The sequence below is a fragment of the Haematobia irritans genome, chromosome 1, assembly GCF_050003625.1.
Source record: "Haematobia irritans isolate KBUSLIRL chromosome 1, ASM5000362v1, whole genome shotgun sequence".
NCBI lineage: Eukaryota > Metazoa > Arthropoda > Insecta > Diptera > Muscidae > Haematobia > Haematobia irritans.
In genome coordinates, this window is record NC_134397.1 from 88,329,516 (window position 1) to 88,356,028 (window position 26,513).

At 30.9% G+C, this 26,513-nt stretch overlaps 1 protein-coding gene across 5 annotated transcripts in view; it reads left to right on the top strand.

Moving 5' to 3' along the window:
- The window catches only part of LOC142221381 (uncharacterized), a 142,509-nt gene that overhangs the window by 6,987 nt on the left and 109,009 nt on the right, over window positions 1-26,513 (top strand). For all 5 annotated transcript variants that reach the window (XM_075291099.1, XM_075291097.1, XM_075291101.1 and 2 more), the window contains 6 exons: window positions 16,310-16,488; window positions 16,546-16,707; window positions 16,770-16,909; window positions 19,930-20,111; window positions 20,166-20,569; window positions 20,626-20,981. In XM_075291099.1, the coding sequence (XP_075147214.1) occupies window positions 16,310-16,488; window positions 16,546-16,707; window positions 16,770-16,909; window positions 19,930-20,111; window positions 20,166-20,569; window positions 20,626-20,981 (1,423 nt within the window). The remainder of the gene's footprint in view (window positions 1-16,309; window positions 16,489-16,545; window positions 16,708-16,769; window positions 16,910-19,929; window positions 20,112-20,165; window positions 20,570-20,625; window positions 20,982-26,513) is intronic.

The window sequence follows — 26,513 nt, forward strand, 5'->3', positions numbered from 1 at the left end:
ATATTATATTATATTATATTATATATATATTATATTATATTATATTATATTATATTATATTATATTATATTATATTATATTATATTATATTATATTATATTATATTATATTATATTATATTATATTATATTATATTATATTATATTATATTATATTATATTATATTATATTATATTATATTATATTATATTATATTATATTATATTATATTATATTATATTATATTATATTATATTATATTATATTATATTATATTATATTATATTATATTATATTATATTATATTATATTATATTATATTATATTATATTATATTATATTATATTATATTATATTATATTATATTATATTATATTATATTATATTATATTATATTATATTATATTATATTATATTATATTATATTATATTATATTATATTATATTATATTATATTATATTATATTATATTATATTATATTATATTATATTATATTATATTATATTATATTATATTATATTATATTATATTATATTATATTATATTATATTATATTATATTATATTATATTATATTATATTATATTATATTATATTATATTATATTATATTATATTATATTATATTATATTATATTATATTATATTATATTATATTATATTATATTATATTATATTATATTATATTATATTATATTATATTATATTATATTATATTATATTATATTATATTATATTATATTATATTATATTATATTATATTATATTATATTATATTATATTATATTATATTATATTATATTATATTATATTATATTATATTATATTATATTATATTATATTATATTATATTATATTATATTATATTATATTATATTATATTATATTATATTATATTATATTATATTATATTATATTATATTATATTATATTATATTATATTATATTATATTATATTATATTATATTATATTATATTATATTATATTATATTATATTATATTATATTATATTATATTATATTATATATATTATTATATTATATTATATTATATTATATTATATTATATTATATTATATTATATTATATTATATTATATTATATTATATTATATTATATTATATTATATTATATTATATTATATTATATTATATTATATTATATTATATTATATATATTATATTATATTATATTATATTATATTATATTATATTATATTATATTATATTATATTATATTATATTATATTATATTATATTATATTATATTATATTATATTATATTATATTATATTATATTATATTATATTATATTATATTATATTATATTATATTATATTATATTATATTATATTATATTATATTATATTATATTATATTATATTATATTATATTATATTATATTATATTATATTATATTATATTATATTATATTATATTATATTATATTATATTATATTATATTATATTATATTATATTATATTATATTATATTATATTATATTATATTATATTATATTATATTATATTATATTATATTATATTATATTATATTATATTATATTATATTATATTATATTATATTATATTATATTATATTATATTATATTATATTATATTATATTATATTATATTATATTATATTATATTATATTATATTATATTATATTATATTATATTATATTATATTATATTATATTATATTATATTATATTATATATATTATATTATATTATATTATATTATATTATATTATATTATATTATATTATATTATATTATATTATATTATATTATATTATATTATATTATATTATATTATATTATATTATATTATATTATATTATATTATATTATATTATATTATATTATATTATATTATATTATATTATATTATATTATATTATATTATATTATATTATATTATATTATATTATATTATATTATATTATATTATATTATATTATATTATATTATATTATATTATATTATATTATATTATATTATATTATATTATATTATATTATATTATATTATATTATATTATATTATATTATATTATATTATATTATATTATATTATATTATATTATATTATATTATATTATATTATATTATATTATATTATATTATATTATATTATATTATATTATATTATATTATATTATATTATATTATATTATATTATATTATATTATATTATATTATATTATATTATATTATATTATATTATATTATATTATATTATATTATATTATATTATATTATATTATATTATATTATATTATATTATATTATATTATATTATATTATATTATATTATATTATATTATATTATATTATATTATATTATATTATATTATATTATATTATATTATATTATATTATATTATATTATATTATATTATATTATATTATATTATATTATATTATATTATATTATATTATATTATATTATATTATATTATATTATATTATATTATATTATATTATATTATATTATATTATATTATATTATATTATATTATATTATATTATATTATATTATATTATATTATATTATATTATATTATATTATATTATATTATATTATATTATATTATATTATATTATATTATATTATATTATATTATATTATATTATATTATATTATATTATATTATATTATATTATATTATATTATATTATATTATATTATATTATATTATATTATATTATATTATATTATATTATATTATATTATATTATATTATATTATATTATATTATATTATATTATATTATATTATATTATATTATATTATATTATATTATATTATATTATATTATATTATATTATATTATATTATATTATATTATATTATATTATATTATATTATATTATATTATATTATATTATATATTATATTATATTATATTATATTATATTATATTATATTATATATATTATATTATATTATATTATATTATATTATATTATATTATATTATATTATATTATATTATATTATATTATATTATATTATATTATATTATATTATATTATATTATATTATATTATATTATATTATATTATATTATATTATATTATATTATATTATATTATATTATATTATATTATATTATATTATATTATATTATATTATATTATATTATATTATATTATATTATATTATATTATATTATATTATATTGAACTTGAAGTATGCAGGTTTATGCGATTCTTCAGGTCTATGTCGATTGATGTTGGAGAAAGTTGGTTCTTTTGTCGATCTTGGCATTGTTATGGATCGTAAGTTTAATTTTAGTGGTCATATTAATTCGATGGTGAATAAGGCATCTGGGGTTCTGTGATCCATAAAGCGTTGGGCGAAGGAGTTTTCGGACCCGTATGTTACCAAGAGGCTTTTTACGGCCATTTTATGGCTGGAGTATGGCTCTATCGTATGGGATCCTCAATATGATGTTTACATTTATAGGATAGAATCGGTGCAGAAGCAGTTCTTGTTGTTCGCTTTGAGACATCTTCATTGGAACAGATTAAGGCTGATTCATTTACCCACTCTCAGGAGCCGTCGGACCATACTGGGCACTTAGTTAGTGGTGATATTCCATGCTTGGAATTGATATCTAGAAGTCCTTAAGTCCAGAATTTTAGCATATTTGGATAACTAATAAATTTTTTGTTGGATATGCTAGTATTTAGTCTTGTAATGTAATATATCTCTGTAGCTGGTTGCATCTCTCTGCCTTCACCCCTCCATGGTCCGGATCATGGTGTCAACGCTGTCCCTACGTTATGGGGATGAGGTCCTCACGGAATGGGAGGGAAAGGCGATAGGACCGTACGAAAAAAAAACTGATTAACAACGTATACGCGTTACGTAAATGGAGTAAAATAAGAATTTATATACAAAGGAATGACAACTTATTGTAGTAGGTTAGGTTAGGTTAAAGTGGCAGCCCGATTAAGATTCAGGCTCACTTAGACTATTCAGTCCATTGTGATACCACATTAACTAAAAGTACCTATTACATATGGGCACTTCTAGTTTTAACCGCAGAACCTTCTTGATTATTTTTCTTTGTTGAACCAACCAGATTGTTCCAAAAACATTAGCAGACTGCTTAAGTTAACGTTTTCCAGATCCGCGAGTAATCTGAAGCTATATGCTCCTAAAAGTTGCTTGCGCTTTACACAAAATGCAGGACACTCACACAAGAGGTGTTTAATTGATTCTTTTTCCTCCGCATCATGACAGCTCATACAATAGTCATTATAAAGGGTGATTTGTTAAGAGCTTGATAACTTTTTTTTTTTAAAAAACGCATAAAATTTGCAAAATCTCATCGGTTCTTTATTTGAAACGTTAGATTGGTCCATGACATTTACTTTTTGAAGATAATTTCATTTAAATGTTGACCGCGGCTGCGTCTTAGGTGGTCCATTCGGAAAGTCCAATTTTGGGCAACTTTTTCGAGCATTTCGCCCGGAATAGCCCGAATTTCTTCGGAAATGTTGTCTTCCAAAGCTGGAATAGTTGCTGGCTTATTTCTGTAGACTTTAGACTTGACGTAGCCCCACAAAAAATAGTCTAAAGGCGTCAAATCGCATGATCTTGGTGGCCAACTTACCGGTCCATTTCTTGAGATGAATTGTTCTCCGAAGTTTTCCCTCAAAATGGCCATAGAATCGCGAGCTGTGTGGCATGTAGCGCCATCTTGTTGAAACCACATGTCAACCAAGTTCAGTTCTTCCATTTTTGGCAACAAAAAGTTTGTTAGCATCGAACGATAGCGATCGCCATTCACCGTAACGTTGCGTCCAACAGCATCTTTGAAAAAATACGGTCCAATGATTCCACCAGCGTACAAACCACACCAAACAGTGCATTTTTCGGGATGCATGGGCAGTTCTTGAACGGCTTCTGGTTGCTCTTCACTCCAAATGCGGCAATTTTGCTTATTTACGTAGCCATTCAACCAGAAATGAGCCTCGGACGTAAAGCGCGAAACACATTTCGAACCGAACACTGATTTTGGTAATAAAATTCAATGATTTGCAAGCGTTGCTCGTTAGTAAGTCTATTCATGATGAAATGTCAAAGCATACTGAGCATCTTTCTCTTTGACACCATGTCTGAAATCCCACGTGATCTGTCAAATACTAATGCATGAAAATCCTAACCTCAAAAGAATCACCCTTTACTTCGCGCCAATAGTTTTTGCAAAATCTCCTATCAGGCAGCGACCCGTTATAGCAGATATCAGGAGTGATATCTGACGTCTCGAGAACATTAGCATATCTAGTGTGCGGTTTAAGTTGAAATGGGGCCATATTTGCTTGGTGTTGTTACAACCCTTGCAATTCTCCCATCGAACATTTGCCATCAAAACAGCCTTCTCACGCAGCATGAGCTTGCAGGTAGCTAGGGGCATACCAACAAATTCTAGTTCCCCTGGAATATGTAAGGTAGTCCCTAGCCTTGCCAACTCATCGGCTTCGCAGTTCCCCGGTATGTTCCTATGGCCAGGCACCCATATTAGGTGAATATTGTACTGCTCAGCCATCTCATTGAGAGATTTGCGGCAATCGATGGCCGTTTTCGAGTTGAGGAACACAGAGTCCAAGGATTTTATTGTAGGTTGACTGTCTGAGTATATATTAATGCCCACATTTTTTGGAACATTACTTCTCAGCCAATTCGCCACCTCTCTTATTGCTAATATTTCAGCCTGAAAAACACTACAGTGATTAGGTAATCGTTTCGCTATTTGAAGTTCCAAATCATTAGAATATACTCCGAAACCCACTTGTCCATCCAATTTGGAGCCATCAGTGTAGAAATCTATATATTCTTTATTCCCCGGGGTCTGTGTGCACCACGCCTCACTGTTGGGGATTAGAGTCTCAAACTTTTTGTCGAAAAGTGGACTCGCCAAAGTGTAATCCACTACGTTAGGCACATCTGACATTGTTTTGAGGACAGAACTGTGACCGTAACCTTTTTCCGACCACAGCGATAGTTCGCGCAACCGCACAGCCGTTGTTGCAGCTGACTGTTTGGCCAAAATGTCTAAAGGCAATAGATGCAGCATGACATTAAGGGAATTTGTTCCTGTCTTGCTGAATGCGCCTGAAATACACAAACACGCCATACGCTGAACTTTATCTAAACCAGTCGGTTTCTGAAGTGCCGGCCACCAGACTACAACACCATATAGCATTATAGGTCTAACCACTGCCGTGTATAGCCAATGCACAATTTTTGGTTTTAGTCCCCACTTTTTCCTATTGCCTTTTTGCACGAGTACAAAGCTACAGTTGCCTTCCTCGCCCTTTCTTCAATATTAAGCTTAAAGTTCTGTCTTTGCGGGATTTACCCCAAGACCGTTGTCTTTCGCCCATTTTTCAGTCATCCGGAGGGCCCTCTGAATAATATCTCTGATTGTGGATGGGAATTTTCCCCTGACTGCCAGAGCTACATCATCTGCGTATGCCACCACTTTTATCCTTTCTTTTTCTAGAGTAACCAGAAGGCTATTTATAGCAACATTCCAAAGAAGAGGTGATAGAACTCCTCCTTGGGGAGTGCCTCTGTTCACATACTTTTGTATGTTTGCTTGTCCTAGTGTGGCTGAAATACGTCTCTTCATTAGCAGTTCGTCTAACAGCCTGAGTATACATGGATCAACATTCAGAGTTGTCAGTCCATTTAATATCGAGCTCGGATGGACATTATTGAACGCCCCTTCGATGTCTAGAAACGCCACGATTGTGTATTCTTTGACAGATAGTGAGCTTTCAATAAAGCTGACTAGTTCATGTAGTGCGGTCTCAGTAGACCTGCCCTTCGAGTATGCATGCTGTCGTTTCGAGAACAAACTTGAATCGATGCTAGTTCTAAGATAAATATCTATCATCCTCTCCAGAGTCTTAAGTAGGAATGAGGATAAACTGATTGGTCGGAAATCCTTCGCCCTCGAGTGAGAGGCTTTTCCCGCTTTAGGTATGAAAACGACTTTTGTTTCCCTCCACTTTCCTGGGATATATGATAAGTTGATACATCCTTTATATATCACCGACAACCAGGGGATAATTTTGTCAGTTACAGCTTGTAACTCCGCCGGAGTAATTCCATCAGGTCCAGGGGATTTGAATGGTCCAAAGCTATTTAGCGCCCATCTTATTCTAGTTTCCGATACAATGTCCTCGACAGGAAACGACCGCTGAGCAACTGTGGCACCGCCAGTACATGATTCAACCGTCTGATTTCCAGGAAAATGTGTGTCCAATAGTACCTCCAGCGTCTCCTCACTGGACGTTGTCCAATTGCCCTCCGATGTTTTAATGAAACCTGGAGCGGAGTTGGTGGATGCTAGAACCTTCCGTAGTCTGGAAGCCTCGGACGTATTCTCAATACTGCTGCAGTAAGCATTCCAAGAGTTATGCTGAGCCTTTCTCAGTTCTCGCTTGTATCCTCTCAGATTCTTCTTGTAAGCGTCCCAGTCCTCAGGGGCTCTGGTGGACTTTGCCTTGTTAAAGAGCTTCCTGCAGGATTTCCTCATATTACTTATTTCCGTAGACCACCATGGTGGTCGATGTTTCCCCCTTGGCTTTCCTCTAGGACATGCAGCTCTCAGTGAGATGTTGAAGGCCTTAGTAATCCGCTCCACTGCGTGTTCGATATCTTGCACATTTCTCATATTTGTCTCTGTTATTTCCGGTATCATCATATTGAACGATTCCCTATACCTATTCCAGTCAGCTTTCCTAACATTTGGCGGAAATATGATCTTGGTGATATGAACATCAAATTTGAAACTGATGTAGCGATGATCTGAGAAGCTGTGTTCACTTAAAACCTGCCACTCAGATATCATTTCATTCAGTTCTTGCGAGGCCAAGGTGATGTCCAAAACCTCTTGCCTGTTTTTAGTGACAAAGGTTGGGACATCTCCCTTGTTGCAAACTACCAGATTAGTACGCAAAATAAACTCTATTAGCGACTCTCCCCTTGCATTAGTATCACTACTTCCCCATATACTATGATGTGCATTCGCATCGCATCCCATAATGAGTTTCGTCTTTGTTTTCCGTGACTCCTCCACTAAGGTCTTAACGGCATATGGAGGCATCTCCCTGTCATGTCCCATGTAGACCGAAGATACCCAATATTTGCATTTGGCTATTTCTAAACTGGCAACGACAGTGTCTGTATTGCACATTGAAGGAAGCAGAAATAAGTTGAGCTCGTTTTTAGCAATTATACAGGCTCGATTTACATCATTACCACTATACTGCAATAGTTTGAACCCCGGAGTACTTAATTCACATATTTTGTTTTTATAAACATATGGTTCTTGAATAAGAACTATATCTATGTCCCCTTTCATCAGGAGAACTTTTAAGGCAGCACATGCAGCCTTACAATGATGAAGATTTATCTGGAGGATCCGTAGGACCATCGAGATTTTCAACAACCGTCACATCAGCCGCTTCAATCGAGTCATCAAGAATGTCCTCTTCAGAGATATCGGTGACTCTCGCAATAACCATAGGTTCAACTTTGGTGAGTTCTGAGGCAGTAGAAGCCTCCTCACGCATACGGTATCTATCCATGTCTTCAAATGTCTTGGTATCCCCCTCGACTTCGCAAGAGGATCCGCTTACTTCTGATTCAGACAGAGGCTTGTCCATTTCTGAATCCTTTAGCTGATCGTTTTTATACACCTTCATTTGGATATAATGAAAGCCATAACATACACGGCCCTGGGACTTTGCTAGATGTGGCAAAGACTGAGTGTTCAATATAAACACTGCATGCCGTCTTGGCCCATCCACTTCATCCAAACGGCCAACCTTCCAATCAGCTGTTGGAAGATCTGGATTGCATTGTTTCAGTCTATTTAAAATAGATTCAGGGTCAGGAGGGTTTGCAGGTATCCACGCATGTGCTCTTGGTCTAGCCGGTATGTCTTTCTTCTCGTCTAACTCTAGAGCAGCTCCTTCCCAAACTTCACCAATTAGTATCTGAGCAGCTTTAAAACATTCTATAGACCTCTGGTCCTCAAATGCGACTAGCTTAAATCGTCCTTGATACCAACCAGCCTCTTGGTGTCGAGGATCTGGGCCGGGAAACTTTTCCAGCACCTGTGAGTAGACGCCAGACAAAGCATTCTCAATTTCCCCCCATTTTTGCTTTGGAACCATACCGTCCAATGCTCCTTTATTAATGATAGCCATCACAAGGCTGTCTTTAGCAACTGAGGCAAACGATCGTTGATCCCTTTTGGAGGATGGCAGCTCATCCGGTGATCGTTCCCTTTTTCCAGCCTCAAGAATTCCTTGAGCCCATTTTAAGGAATCGCTTTGTTTAGCCGACAACGTGCTCGGGTCGACTGATCCTAATTTCTTTAGGATAAACAAAGCATTTCTGCGTTCTTTGAATCTCTTTCGTGAGGGATTACCTCCTTTTGATGCCGTTACCTTGGAAAAGGTCCGACTTGTCAAATTGTCGCCACCTGTCGACCCGTCTACAGGTCGACTAATTGGGCCTAACTCTTGGTCATTGCCCAAATCTATAACTCCAGTCGATACTCGTCCACTGGGCCCTGAAGTTAGCAACCCAGTGGATGTCTTTGAATTTCTCTGCATGGTGGCCTAATATCCCACCACACTTGAAATTCGTAGTAGGTACTTATTACGATGATTTTATCCGCTATTAAAAAAACACGTCCGTTCCTTTCGACGGTTGAAATAAGAAAATTGTGGACGTTCTTATTGTAGTACCACATTCACATAACATTTCCAAAATCCAAGTCACCTATAGTAAACAAAAATATGTTAAAGGGAGACAAAAGTTATCGAATCCCAATTTAAGGCGAAACACATTATTGGAGAGAACAAAAGTAAATAGTTTCAACTACACTTTTCCTTTAAATTGCATACGAATATTCGTTTCAGCGCCTCCTATATGTGAAAAATGAGTTATATACGAATAAATTTTTTTGCGATATAATCCTCCACAGAAATTGTCATATATTGGTCAAACGGTAAGGTAGGGAAATGCCAAATTTTAACCAAAGATAAACTGAAAAGATAGCTTTCGATTGGTATAAGAAACTTTTGGTATAAAAACCAAAAAATAATGAGGTTCCAGCTTTATATGTGAAAGATAGATCTTTTAGTGCTCTATCCGATACACAGTGGTCGGTGCTGTATGGAGTTAGCGGCCAAAAAAACTTCTAGTATAGGTATCATTGTGAAACTTCGGCCACAGCTTTATAATTATGTCAGAACTAATTAATGATAAAATGGAATTGATTGATGACGTTTTGGTATAGCCCCCTATATAGCCCCCTATATAGTCCGATCTCCCGATTTTACTTATTGGGCTTCTAGAAACTGTACTTTCTATCCGATTTGGCTGAAAATTGAAATCTAAAGGTATTTTAGGACCAAAAGTAGGTGTGCTGAAAATGGTGTGTATCGGTCCATGTTGTGGTATAGCCCCCATATAGACCGATCTCCCAATTTTACTTCTTGGGCTTCTAGAAACCATAGTTTCTATCTGATATCCCTGAAATTGGAAATCTAGAGATATTTTAGGACCACATATAGGAGTGCCGAAAATGGTGCCTATGGATCCATGTGTTTATATAGCCCCCATATAAACCGAAATCCCGATTTTACTTCTTGGTCTTCTAGAAACCGTATTTTCTATCCGATTTGCCTTAAACTTTCAATACAGAGGCATTTTAGGACATCAAATAGGTGTGAAGGAAATGGGGTGAATCAGTCCATGTGTTGGTATAGCCCACATATAGACCGATCTCCGGATTTTACTCCAAGGGTAGTAGTTTTTTCCGATTTTCATGAAATTGCAAATCTTGTGGTATTTTATATATATAAAGTCATTGTCAAACCAACCACTTAACTTATCACAGATCCAATTCTACACGTTTATTCGTCATCTCAATACCTTGCATTCAAGTCAAGTCAGAAAAACTAAAAATAAAGGGATATCTCAAAAACAGTTCCATAAAAAAAATTTTAACCTTCATTTTCGAATTCAGCAGATCAAAATATGTACATAAAGTCATCAATGTAAACTAATGATAACAAACACCACACAAAAATTCATATTTGGATAAAAAAAAACAAGACCACTTCGGTATTAAGAAGATAACACAAAGAGGGGCAAAAGAAAGCAGGTGATTTTATCAATTTAGAATCTTGAAATATTAACTAATATTTCCCATTGGAGACTTCAGGGGGAACACAACTAAAACTCTAGTTAAAATTTACATATAGGGACGAACGAACACGTAATAATGATACTGAAAATTTTTAATTTTATAACAAATTTAAAACAAGTTTTACACATTGTTATTATTTTAAAATATAGTTAACACCATTTAATTCAATATTCATTTCGATATATTTCGATAGAAGTTTTTCTTCTTTGATTTTATTTATTTTAAGTTGCACTTAATTTTATACTTTTTAACACTGCAAAATTCAATTGCTTACGTGCTCTCTCTCTTTTGAAGCCGTTCTTAAAGATAAAAGGAATAAAACAACAACAAATTTAAATTTTAATACCGTGTTTGCATAAGTGTTGCCACACATTTTGACAAACTTCTAACTTTGATTTTTTTTTATTTTTGGCCAATGGGATCGACCACTGTGCGATGGTGGTGTTTGGGATTCTCAATATATGGCCTGAAAAAAAGTGGAGGCGCGGATGGGGTTACATATTTATATGTGAAAGATAGATCTTTTAGTACTCTATTCGATGGCAAAGACTGTTTGGGAGTCTCAATATATGGGCTGGAAAAAGTTCAGTTTTTCATACCAATCGAAAGCTATTGTTTCAGTTCTTCTTTGCTTAAAATTTGGCATTTCCATATCTTTCCGTTTGGCCAATATATGCCAATTTCAATATCGCAAATTTTAAATTTATTGGTATATAACACATTTTTTCACATATAGGTGGCGCAGAAACGAATATTCATATACGGATTTATTTTCCCTTACATTCAACTACGTACAATTCTAACGAGATAAGCTTTTGAATAGAATGATCTAGTAGTCAAAATATAGAAATTCCTGGTTGATCTTCGCATATGAGCGATGAAATAATAACGCATTTACTGTCAGCATCCAAACCATCTAATGCATGTGGGTCAAAGTCATACAAGTAATGCAGTAGTCCGTCCCAGTCAATACCTTGGTAATCAAAATATTCAACAAATTCTTCAACGTGCCTAATGCTAATATCAAAGTACGCAAATAACATTGCGTGATCAGAAATTGATGGAGATTGCAACTGATCAGAAGAACAAACAGAGCAGTTACAATTCAATATAAGGTCAAGCAACGAAAAAGTACCATGGGCCAGGTCGAAGTACGTAGTTTTACAGTTGTGCAATACCGACAAATTAAGACGTGAACGAACCGTTCGTAACAAAATAGACTTAGTGGGGTGAAACATATTGCTCTTAAAATCACCCACTATAATTAAACTTTAATAATTAAAAAAAGATCATAATGTATCTCTCCAAATGTTTCCAGATGACAAGAATAAGAATTTGACATCACCAGAAGAAAATTCAAGAAAAAGTGACTCACACTTTCCTAGCAGGGACGATGTAAATACAACCTTGTGCTTGAGCTTCCAAGACACATATATAAAAACTCCCCCTCTTTGTATTCCTTCGATCGTTCCTCACTAGTTTGTGCCCAGATATAGCGACAGCACGCGTCGGAACATCAAGTTTAAGCCAGGTCTCATATATCGCAATAGTATCCAAACCAGAATCTTTCAAAATACACACAAGTTCATCAAATTTCGTAGAGTGGGGAGAAGGCCATATGCTCCTGCAATAATTATAAATATGAGTAAAAATATACGGAAAAAATATAAGTATAATAAAATTGTATAAAAAAATTATAAAAAATAAATTAAAAAGCAATTTCATATCGCTATTTTACTCAGTAAAACATTTTAAGGATTATGATTAGATTAGGTATATTTTCGTACACTTGCGTTTATCCTTTTGTTTTTCTTCGTTTTAAGTAATTTCTTAAAAATATCAAGGCATCCAAATTTTTATCAGATAAACGCGAGCTTTTCATATTGCTGACGGACCATTTATAATTGCTTTTACTTTTACTTTATGTGGCACGAATTCAATTTTACATGAACTCAATGTTCAAAGGAAATTTTTATCGTTTACTTTTATTTTTGATGAAATTGTGCTCAAAGTGTACCATACATGTTTATTAACTCAATTTGTCGGGTATGAAATCTAAGGGCCGTTTGTACTAAATGCAGACTGCAATTTATTAATAAATAATGCTAAAAAGCCATAAATTTAACAAATTGGAATTATTTTTTCTGGATCCAGGGATTTATCCCGGGTTACAGCCCTAGTCAGTTATTAATACTATTTATGTTACTTTTTTCTAGTTTTTAAGCTCTGTGCCTTTTTTATAATTTATAATTGTTTTGTTTTTGTAAATTTGGAATCCGTATATGGCCTTGCGACTTGGTTTCGTGAAAAAAGAATAAATAAATAAAAAAATAAATGAACTTAACAGTATTTTTGTGTTGAATAAAATGCGTGGCAATTTAGATGTTGCTGTTGTGCCTGATAATGTCGTAAATGGATTTTTTTTGTGTGGTTGATTATGTGGAGTTTTGTGTGGTTGATTATGTGGAGTTAGAGGATGCATTTGGAAAAATAAATGCTACTGCTGTTGGCTATGACCAGTTTGGTTTGAAGTATTTAAAGATTATGTTTCCGTTTATTAATCATTATGTCCTACATGTTGTGAATACATTGTTAACTACGTCTGTGTTTCCGTCTGACTGGAAAATAGTCCCGATACCAAAGGGAAGTGGAAGTGAAGAATATAGGCCGATATCTATAATGCCGATTTTGTCGAAAGTGGTTGAGCATTTGAGGAAATTTCAGATTTACGAATACATAAGTAAATGCTCTCTGCTTCACGATTGTCAATGCGGTTTCCGGCCAAATAGAAGCACTACTTCACTTCTTATTAGATTGACGGAGGTGGTTGGAGGTTGTTGCGCTCTGCTGTCAATATATATGGGTTTCCAGCTCTGCATGTGGATTAATGATGTCATATTTAACGGGTAGGAGGCAATATGTATGTGTGGATAACTGTAACTCGTCTATTCGTACTGAAAGTAGTGGTGTCCCGCACGGCTCTGTGATTGGACCTTTGATGTTTATTATATATATTAATGATTTGTTTAGTCGTGTTAGTGCTAGAAACTGTTTAAACTTTTTCTTACGCCGATGATGCCCAGATATTGTATAAAGGTGATCGTGTATTTTTAGATGTTTTGCAGAGTACAATTGATTTTTCCATAAATATTCTTGTTAGTTGGTTGACTGACAATGGTCTTTCAATCAATATATCCAATAATCCTCAGGATCAGGATTTGTAGTTGATTTTTTTTTAAATTTGGTAGGTCTACTAGAAATTCCCATATTTTATTGTCATTCCAAAGTTATGTTCTGTGTTAGAAAAATCGTTTCTTTTAAGAGTTGCTCGGGTGTTTAATATATTGCCTGCCTCTTTAAAGTCTTTTTTATTTGACGCCAAAAACATATAAGCAAAAACTTTATGATTGTGTCGTACTAATTGACATTTAAATTAAACTTCTTTAGAATGCATAACTGCAATTTTACCTAAATTAATTTTCAAATACGAAATTTTATAAGTAGTAGAATGTGGTTAAGTTGTCATTCTTAGTAATTTTTTATTGAACTTAGTTTTATATTGTTATTATAATGTTATTAATCTCATTCTGTGTTATTTATTATTATTATTAGATCTATATTCTTAATTGTTATTTATATATTTTAATATTTAAGTGTTTGTAGTAGCTATTGTATTGTAATTGTAACTGGCTTAGTGTCTTATCGACTATGTTATGTTCATGCAGAATATAAATTAAAAAATATAATAAATTAGGACTACAATCAGAGACTACCAAAAGTGATATAAATATAAAAATTATTTCTTAGATTAGAAAAGAACTGGAAGCTACTACATATTTATTAGCCTAACATCAGTGATTATTTATTGTGTTAAGGAAATACGAAATGGAACGAGGTTTAATCCGAACATGTTGAAAAAAAGAAATTCAGTACTTTTTTACTTGGAATGTAAAAAGTACTGTACAGTACCAAAACTCCCAAAAATTTATTAATAATAAGCTAAAGCATTCAAAATTTTGATATTTAGATATTCACCATGTGTAAAAAGTTTTAGAGACATTGTAGGAACATGTTAGTCTTCGTTCAGACGACAATAGTTTTATCATTCCCTTCTCATTTGCTCGTAAGTATTTTTTCTCTGATGAATGTTTGGAACTAAATTGCTCGAATTCTTCATATTTATATCTATATATTTTTTAATGTTTATAAAAAGTTAGTTCCAGGATGTTGGTTCAAAATTTCCCGAATATCATTTAAAAACGTTAAATATTGCTCATATTTGCATGATTTGACATCGGATTTGTTCACTCAATTGCTTATAACTTTGTCATTTATCGGTCGTTTTTCTTTTAAGCTGAGTACTATGTTCAGTTTTCAATCTGAAACCCAGCTTGTTTTCACGGTTACTTTTTTTTAATTAATTAATTTATAAATATAAAATTATTTGCAATCAATTCCTTGGTCCTTTTCCAACCATTATTTGGCAAGACTTGATCGATAATCGTCTTCATAAATATATTTGTACTTTTAATTTAATGTTTTGGTGAAAAAAAACCGAACATAGTACTCACCTTTAGTTGGTCTTATTACTTACGAGTATCATCTATACGACCATGAAGAGAAAGAAATTTTGTTTTCAATGGTTTGTACTTTTCCGGCGTAAAAGGGTCACTGTAAAACATGATTTTTTTTGAAAATTAGCCCTTTTTGCGATAGTTTTTGAACCACTTAACTTATCACAGATCCAATTACACACGATTATTTGTCATTTCAATACCTTTCATTTAAGTATTAACATATAAGCGGATATTTCTAACTCGAGATATAATTTGTTTAGTGAAAAAAGAGCAAAAACTAACGGGATATCTCAACTGTAGAATTTTTTTCAAATACAGCAGATCAAAATACATAAGAAAAGTCGCATCTCATCAAATGTACGTAAAAAAAAATTATTTTGTAAACTAGTGTAATTTTCAATATTATATTTGAATTTACAAAAATAATCAAATCTTACTTCATTTTGTAAAATGAAACATATGTTACGAAATATATATATATCTTATTCCTTTTTTAGGATGTTTCCAACATTGTTGTAACACACGAGGATGACGAATTTTTTACTTTTTGTTTATGTAAGCATTGTGAAGAATATCGAGAGCTTCTTATACATATAATGGTGGAACAATTTAAAGCCGCACATATGGTAGTAATGCTACTAGATGTCCTAATAAAAGCATATGGACCAATGTTAAAGTATTATTGGACAAAATTACGAATTACATATATTATTCTATAAACTTCACATTTCAGAAACATCACTGCTTATAACAAATTTGAAAAATTGCTTGATAGTAACAAAGAAATATATTGGATTACTTGCGGAGTTATTTATCACAAAAAGGGAGAACATTTAGATTTTATATATGATGAGTACTTATCGGACAATATGATATTTGTTCTCTTCAGTTCTATGTAAGGATCATCAGATTTGTCATACGAACTTCTTAATTATATTTTCACTCAATAATTTTCAGACTAATGTTAAATAATCCTTTGCTTCTATTGCAAATACTGGCGTTTCATATGGAATGTATTGTAAAAGCCTACGCAGAAGGATTTTTGGAAATTTTAGAGCCCGACCTAAGTAAATTTCCTGCTGAAGAAATGATAAATTGTAAGTATTTCTCAAGTATTTTTTTAATTATTCAGTACCTACACATATGTAAGTTTATTTCTGAAGTCACTAATTGGTAATGTTTGTGTTCGTCAATATATTCTGCTATTGTTTGTTATCGGCAAAAATCGGTATTCCTCTAACCCTTCATTGGTAGTTAGATAAATTCGCATCTTATCCTTTGAAAAAAGAGGACAGGTGTGATTACCGCCATCAAAAATTTTATGGTATATACTAAAATAGAAATAACAAGAAAATAAGCCCAAAGTTCGGCAGGCTGAATCTTATCACCCATGTTCCGATATCCACTTCAATTCCACTTACACTATTCACGTCATATCCACGAACGTGAAAATTTGGTGTTCTTAATTCCACGTTCTTTTTTGAACTTTTCTGTAACCAGCTGGGTTGCACAAATCACACAAAAATTCACTAAGGCGGAAATCAAAATAAGTGGAATCAATAGACTTATTATAATTTATTATTTTTTTTTAATTAAAAATTACGCAGTTTTAATAAAACTCATGTAATAAATATAAAACATTCCAAATTTTTTACGCGAGTATTTTTTTTAACCGGAAATACACCCATCTCGGACATAATTCAACTTACACCAAGACTTTTGCAAGTGAATTGATTTCACGAAAATTCCGGTGAAAGTGGATTGTAGGACACGAAAATCGTGGAATTGATTCACATTCACCTGGAAGTGGATTTGGGAACATGGGCATATGTATCCTCCACAATAGATTGCATACAAAGTTCTGTTAAATACTGTCACCCGCAAGTGGACTACTTTTGTTGTTGTAACAGTTGTCGATGGCAAGTTATATTACTATACTGTCTCCTAATTTAGTCCATAGGTAGCGAATATAAGGTAAAATATTACCAATTAAGGGACTATATAAACCAGTTTCGATAACAATGAATTTATACATAGGCAATATCTATGTACGGACCTATATTGACCTTTTTTTTGTGTTGTTCTAAGAAAATAAATACTAACGTAATGTACTGAGAGCATTGGGTTAAAATCAGTTGCCAGGATGGTCAAGAAGAAAAATCGGCATTTCGTTTTATTTTATCGTAGCGAGAGGGCTTATATCGAGACAGTGTTGCCAGGTGATTTTTGATTCTTCCCCCCAAATCTTAAGAAAAAAAACCCCTAAATTGGTCTAGACTTTTTTCAAAAACCCCCAAAAAATTTAAGAATGTTAATAAGCCAAAAAGGTGTCCCAAATTTCGTTAAAAAATCCTGCAGTGATACACTTTACAAATTAAATTTAACACAAACATATATACTGAAAGATTTTTTTTCTGAAGTAAATAAAAATCAGTAGATAACGTCATTATACCACTATTCACAAATTCGGGTTTATTTGTCTAAAATTTCGTTCATGAGGAAAGTAATTTTTCTATGGGTATAATAATAAAATGTATATCAATATAAAGGGCAGACAAAACAATATAATTCAATGTATAAATCTTTCAATTCAAATTAATTAAAACAACGGCTTATAAAATATAAATAAAAAATAAACAAAAATTAAAGTTCAGTAAATATATACATTATTCGCCAAAATTGTAGGCGTGAATTTATGAGACCAATAATTTAATGTTACAATACCATTTCTTAATTTGTTTTTAATTGTATCAAATATTAAAAATGATCCTTCAACAGATGCGTTTAAAACAGAATGTCATTGCTTAACATACTTGCTTGTATTTAAGAACATGGGTTGACTTCCCTCATTTTTTTTTTCAAATGCATGCCAGAATTGTTCTAAATTTTGTTGAGAATTGCTCCACTTTATAGGGTCTAAAATAATTTTTTACCCCCAAAAATCCCCCCAAATAAATGTTACCCCTAAAAATTCCCCTAAACGTGTAAAAAACCCCTAAATTTGGGGGGAAAACCCCCAACCTGGCAACACTGTATCGAGATCACATGTCCAAACAAATTGGGGTGAAAATTTCGGTATCAAGTCCGACATGGCCCATTTGCAATACCATCTGACTTACATATATTCTTTCGGAACAAGACGTGATTTCAACAGAGAGACAGATGGACTCAGGATTTCTCGATGACCTAGAATATATATACCTCATGGGGTATGAGACCAATCAATATACACAGAAAATAATGTCACCGAAATATTTCCACTAAAAAGTTGATTCAAGCTGAAAACTTTTTTTAATCAAACTAGAAACAATAAATCAACTAAGTCAATGATTGAACATTTTTAAATTTTTAATGAAAAAATGAATTGACAATTTTAATCAAACTCTGAAGATTAAGCCATTTTTTGGATTTTTGTAATTTTTAATTAAAATGTATTTGAAAAATTCAATCAAACTAAAAATTCAAAGTCAGTTGAGGAAGTTATTGAAAATAGTTACGTGTTTATTAAAAAATAATTGAATTTTGCAACATCAAGTAAATTTTTAATTGAATCAATTAAAAAACTAATTGAAATTTGTTAATGAAAGCAATTAATTTTTTGATGAAGTATTTTTTGAAGCTCAATTAGAACTGTGATTACTATCAATTTCGTGATTTAATTTCAATTAAAAATTAATTAGATCAATTAATTTCATGATTGGATCAGAAAATAAAATTTTTTTTGTGTATATCGATGCTTTGGAGGGCACCGTATGCTTGCCAAACTCTTCACTCAGATTATTTTCGTACTCTCAGAATGGATAATATCTTGGGATGGGTAATAGCTCCAGATAGCTGCGCAACAAGTCGTGGCAGTTGCATAACCGGAAAATCCGACACTGTTTTCTCGACATTCTACCATGTTACCAGTTATATAGTATGACTACAGCGATCCAAAGATTATGACCTTAGTTAAGTTACAAGAGAGTTATAATATAATCATCATGGATACATTATGAACAGTGAGCTATATTTTTAAATGTTTTGTTTTACTGGTTTTCAAAACTAATTAATTTTATTTAAGCCTTCGGCGCACTGATCAATAAAAAAATACTATATATACTTTTACTTTCCCTAGATATACTAAATGGGTATGATGATTTAATGCGTATTTCCGAACATGTTGCCTCGTATCTCTTTGCATTTGAAAACGATTTTTTACGTAAATTTTCATTGACATGGAAGCTCTTGTGCCAGCGTTTATATCATCAACATGTGCATTTGGTTTTGGAAGATACCATGTTAGCCTGTATAATAACAGTGAGTTTCTAATAACACAAAAATTTGAGATAGATAAATATATTTTATTTCCAGCTGAAAGAGGAAGAAATGACATCTCATCACACAGAGCTTATAAAACGTTACATACAGTTCGATGACACCATGAATTATGTCGAAAAGCGATGGACAGACATTTGGATTGAATTAAATAAATTTAATTTATCAGAAGTGGAACGCAAACGACGTAAATCACTACTCGATGTGTATCATATATTCGATACTGTGGTACAGGATGCCATTGCTTTTTCGCTGCAGGACAGCATAGATGATAATGATTTTTATGATTTTCGTTCGCTCAAAAATCGTCGTTTAGCTTGGAAAAATATAATGTCTTACACAAAGATGAAATGGCCTGATGGTTTTTACCAACCTCCCAATACTTTAGTAGTAGATGATAGGTGTAAGAAATGTAATATTTCATTAGAATACCATGCAGAGTAAGTTTTTCATTCATTCTTTGTTTTCGGATTTTCTATAATATAATTGCCAACAGGTATTGCAAATGTATAACATGTTCAATAGCTGGCGGGCCAATGCCTCCTCGACGAAATGCGGACAACAAATGTTCAAAATGTCTGGCACAGGAAATTGTGGAAAAAGACGTCAATTTTTACGACTCGAAAATTGTCAACTTTTGTGCAAATGATGATTTTCAAAATTTTGCAAAATGCAATGGTGCTAAAGGGAGGAACTCTGTTCTTCAAGATGTTGGTCAAGAATTGAATTCAAGCCTGACACCTGTAGATGAGATTTCTAACGAGAATGGTGGGGATGTTAATCCGTTACTCCCTGAAGATTCACAATCATCTGAATATCACATTGCTTGGGCTGTTTTTAACCATTTGAATAGTAAGTAAATAATATCTTTGCAAAGATCCAATAGAAAGTTTTATTTTTTGGTTCAATGTTTTCGATCAAATAATTCTCCAGCTCAAAACACAAGTCAAGTTTTTTTCTCGTACTCTAGACATTTGAACAAATTAAAAATTACGTCATAAAGCGATACATTACTTACAGTAACAAAAAAAAACTGTTTTTATATAATTTTTGTGTCCTGGCGCCACTGTGTTGTTGATCAACTGGCTTTCATCCAAACTGTGTGTTTTGTTTTTTGATTGAAGCCTGCCTGTCAACTTATAAAAAAAAACAAATTTATCCTACAGTTCTTGGGTCCCAAACCGGTCGTTTCACTTGTCCTTTATAACCGGTTTATAACTTTTAATCGGTTAGGTGACCGGTGAAATTAACATGGAGTTGTTGTCATAGGAAGGGTCAATTGACCCCCACATAGATACCTACAAACCAATCCTTTAACCGGTTGTTTTTAACCAGTTCAAATAGACATGTTAGAGAGACAGTTAAAAAAAATCCACCAATTTTACTTCTTATTTTTATCAATGTTTTTTTTACTTTTATTTTTCTTATCTAATTTTCACAATTTGAAAAACTTTTTCGCTCCGAGGTTTAACGCATTCAGCCACAACGCCATTGAACACACAGCGTTGAAAAATGAACAAATGTAGGGAAAATATAACTGAAAAAATATCTAAAAATAGAACTGTCCCTGTTATAGATGCAAAAGGGCCAGAAATGTGTTAATTAATCCTATGATAGAGACATTTGAACCGGTTAAGGGATAGGTTCATTGTGTTCTAAAGAAAAATGCATGAAGTGGCTACCAATAGGCTAAATACAACCAGTCCCATGACCAGTATAAAATTCCAACTGTCCATAAAAATAACACATTGGCCCCATAACCCAGCAAAAAAATTTGGAAGTTCTTCCAAAGGCACAACTTTAAAAGCACTTCCAGAAGATGCACTCCCAATTATGTTCTTTATTTTAACTACTCAGGAAGTTCTTTGAATTCAATTTTTTATAACTTGGTTTTTTCATACTTTTAATGGGTAATTTTAACTTTTTTTTGTTTCAAATAGGTTAAAAACAGAGTAAGAATTTATAAAATGGTACAAATTAGAGCATTGCATCGGTCATATATTTTTGTGTTCGAGAACATCTCGAAGCCCAACAAGTAAGGTAGAGATTTGTAGTCGTTCCCGTTTGGACCGATGTTTGTAAGTTCGAATACAACCATAACTCGTTCTCGTTTGTGTTGTATGAAACGGTCAATCAAACAACTTCAGTCTTCGGGATCAAACACAACGAGTCAAATTGTTTTCGAAAACATAGTGAAGGAATCGAGGATTTCGAATCTTTTTTGCCCTCACGTAGTAACAATAACAACAACTTTTATATGTATTGTACGTTTGTTTAGTTGTAAGTTGATGGAAAGGCGTTTGTGTATGAAGTAAAAAAAAATAACATAAAGTGGACAAAACCTTCTGCATTTCTATGTAAAAAGGTATTAACAACAAAACAAAATATTGCTCTAGTTTTTAGGAGAAACATTTGGGATGATATTTTTGGGCATTATAGTAAGTAATCGTTAAAAATGCAATTCACTTTTTCGTATAAAAAATAAGGGGCAATCGTATTTAAAGGAAATAAAACATTTTGTCTTTTTCTATAGAAATACAATTTTGACAAAATTTTCCATAGAAATAAAATGTCGACAAAATTTTCTATTGAAATAAAATTTTGACAAAATTTTTTATAGAAATAAAATGTTGATAAAATTTTCCAGAGAAATAAAATTTTGACCAAATTTTCTATAGAAATAAAATTTTTGATAAAATTTTCTATAGAAATAAAATTTTGATTAAATTTTTGATAGAAAACGATGTTGACAAAATTTTCAATAGAAATAAAATGTTGACAAAATTTTCTATAGAAATAAAATTTTGATAAAATATGGCCCACTTGCAATACCATCCAACCTACATCAATGACAACTACTTATGCCAAGTTTCAAATCGATAGCTTGTTTCGTTCGGAAGTTAGCGTGATTTCAACAGACGGACGGACGGACATGCTTAGATCGACTCAGAATTTCACCACGACCCAGAATATATATACTTTATGGAGTCTTAGAGCAATATTTCGATGTATTACAAATGGAATGACAAAGTTAATATACCCCCTTCCTATGGTGGATGGTATAAAAAACAGACAAAAAATACAAAAATAAATTTACTTTTGCTATTTACATATAAAAACATAACAAATTTAAACATTTACCTTGTTAGAATTACTCATTTTATCGTCAATAAGCTTAACTATTAATTACACACTTATATCTAAAGAAACACAAACTGTATGACTTCTTTTCTCATTAAGCATGATTCCATTTTTTGTCATAATATACTCGAGAACTTTGCAAATTCCCGAAACTCCCGCTAAATGTTCGAGTATTCTCGATTATCCCGTTTCACCAAATGCAATCGAATGTTTGCTTGCGACCGAGAATGGAAACAAATGCACAACTTCAATGATGTGACGACACAACAACATTCACTCGATACTGAATTATTGGGTGTGATTCAAACCATGTCTCATTCATACATTTACATTCATTCGAACCGATTCGATCAAGCCAGTGTTCTCATTTTATTCATTCGATCAACGAAGATTATTCAGTCTTTTCGAACCGTTTCATGAGTGAAGTTGTGTGCGCTATGAATGAATGTTCTCATGCAATGCTCTAGTACAAATCATTTAAATTTTGTCGAAATAAATGCTAAATCCAATCTGAAAAAATTGTGAATTTTTGAAAATATTTGAGGCCAAACGTTTCCGACAAGCGTTAGAATCCATTAAAAATTATAAAAATTATTTATTTGACAAAATATTACAGAATTTCTTAATTTACATCCAAAACATTGAATTCGGATCACACCTAAAGAAGTGATGCAAATTCAGTGCAACGGCTGTTGAAATGGAGGACTTCCGTCCTATGACAAGCCCATGTTAAATTCATCGCTTCTGCGTCAATTTTGCACCACTTCCGGATCCAAAAAGAACATTTTCATTACTTTTTTGGCGACGCTTTTTTTGCTGGGAAGTTATACACACATACACTCAAACACAAAATCAACCGAATACAAAAAAAGGCAATAATAGGAAATCAAATTGAGAGTGAGTACCAACAACTACTTCTGTCTGAAATACAAAAGTCGAGTAACGTCTTTCATGAATAGCTTATGGAAAAGCTAACGGTATCTGCCAAAAGGGAGAGGGAAGAATCACTCTGTGCGGATAACAACAAAAAAGCACGACGTTTGACAGCTACCATGTCTCAAGATAGTTTGCTACAGCAAATACAATTAATGATAAAAGAGAGTGAACAGAGTCTGGTTGTTTGTCTTAACAAGAGATTGGACGAAACTGAATCGAAGCTGTTAAACAAATATGATACTCAAATACAACAACTCGGTGAGGGTATGCAAAAGTTGGAAGAGAGGATCTCCATGTTAAAAAAAGAGAATGAGGAATTCAAATGCATTCGTGATGGGCACAGTGTTGCCTGGTTAGGGGTTTTCCCCCCAAATTTAAGGGTTTTTTCACGTTTAGGGGGATTTTTAGGGATAAGATTTATTTAGGGGGATTTTTGGGTGTAAAGATATCTTAGACCTCATAAAGTGGAGCAATTTTCAACCAAATTTGGAACAATTCTGAAATGAAATTGGGGGAGAAAGATGCAGGAAATCAACCCAAGTACCTAAATATAAGCAAGTAAGCATTACCATTATTTTCATTATCCTTTTCAATTGCTTCTTTTTAATTTAATTTTACAACTCAATGATCTTTTCCCATGGACAGCAGAGGTTGGCGTTGAGAGAGACTGGCATCAGTGTTGCCGCCTAATTTATGTCGTTTGAAGAGAAACCCTTCTAGATTTTAGACAGGCAAAATCGTTAATCACTTTTTTAAATTCTATGCTTCTTAGCACATCACATTCTATGGACATCAGCGATCACCCTAATCTTCATCTCTCTTGAAGCATTGTAGTTCTCAATTCATTTTTAATTCCTTTTAGTTTGGAGAAGGAAAGTTCCCCACAGCAGTTAGTAGGTTAGGTTAGGCGGCAGCCCGATGTACCAGGCTCACTTACACTATTCAGTCCATTGTGATACCACAGTGGTGAACTTCTCTCTTATCACTGAGTGCCCGATTCCATGTTAAGCTCAATAACAAGGGACCTCCTTTTTATAGCCGAGTCCAAACGGCGTTCCACATTGCAGTGAAACCACTTAGAGAAGCTCAGAAATATCACCAGCACTACTGAGAGGGGATAATCCACCGCTGAAAAACTTTTTGGTATTCGGTCGAAGCAGGAATCGAACCCACGACCTTGTGTATGCAAGGCGGTCATGCTAACCATTGCACCACTGCAGTTAGTAACCATTATGCTTAAAAAGATTCTCATTGCGATTTCTATACTTAGAAAGGTGTCTTCAATGATGTTATCTTTCCAAAGATGATATATTTTTAACATAGAATTAGTTCTCTAATGTTCACTGTCCACAATTTTCGACTATTCTGTTAAATGACAACATTCCATTTCTTACACTTTCTCATTAACATCTTCATAATACAATTAAGCAATCTGGCAGGAACTAGGGGCCCGTATCTATCGCGGGGACCTGTGCACGTGCCCAGAGTGTCCAGTGGGAAAGAGGGGTCTGATATTATTCAAAGAGGGTCGACTTATTTTAAACAAAACCAAAATTTTTATTTTTAGTGTTTTTGGTTTTAGCATACAAATGTATATATCTAGGATTTTTAATAATATAATTGTTTTAATTAGATTCAGTTTTTATTTTCTATTTTTTATTTAAAAATTAATTTATATTTAAGAAAAAGTTAATGTCTGTCAGAGCCCATTGTACACCACAAATTTTGTACCAAATTTTATCGGTGTTCTTAAATGTCAAGTTTATGACATATATAATTTTTTTTATTTTTTATTGGACTAAGGTTTCATTTTATTTAATGTTTTGATCATTTTTGTTTTTAAAAATTAGTTTATCGTTAAATAAGGTAGGAAGTAGAAAAAATGAGCAGTAGCAATTGATTTAACATTGGAGGGCCCGACAATTAGTAAGGAAAAGAAGAGGAAATTCTATGAAATACCAATAAGGTTTAGAGACAAGAATGGCATTAAAAAGGTATTGCAACACCAATGAACGGCTAACAAGACAATATTAAAGTTTTTACAACAATGTAGACAACTTGTTCTAATACTATCAGACAACTTTAATTCAACATTTAAAAACCCCCATACAAACCTCCGCAACGACTACACCAGCATTTACTGGAAGCACACGCCACCAGAGAACTGCAACAGGTGTCTTTTTTGTATTGCAATCTTACCCACAAAATGTTGGTGACAGTGAGTAAGACACCAATTACCGTTCGATATCATATTGGTGGTATAACCATGTTCGTGTGCGGTGCTTTGCGGTGTTAAACCAATCGGCA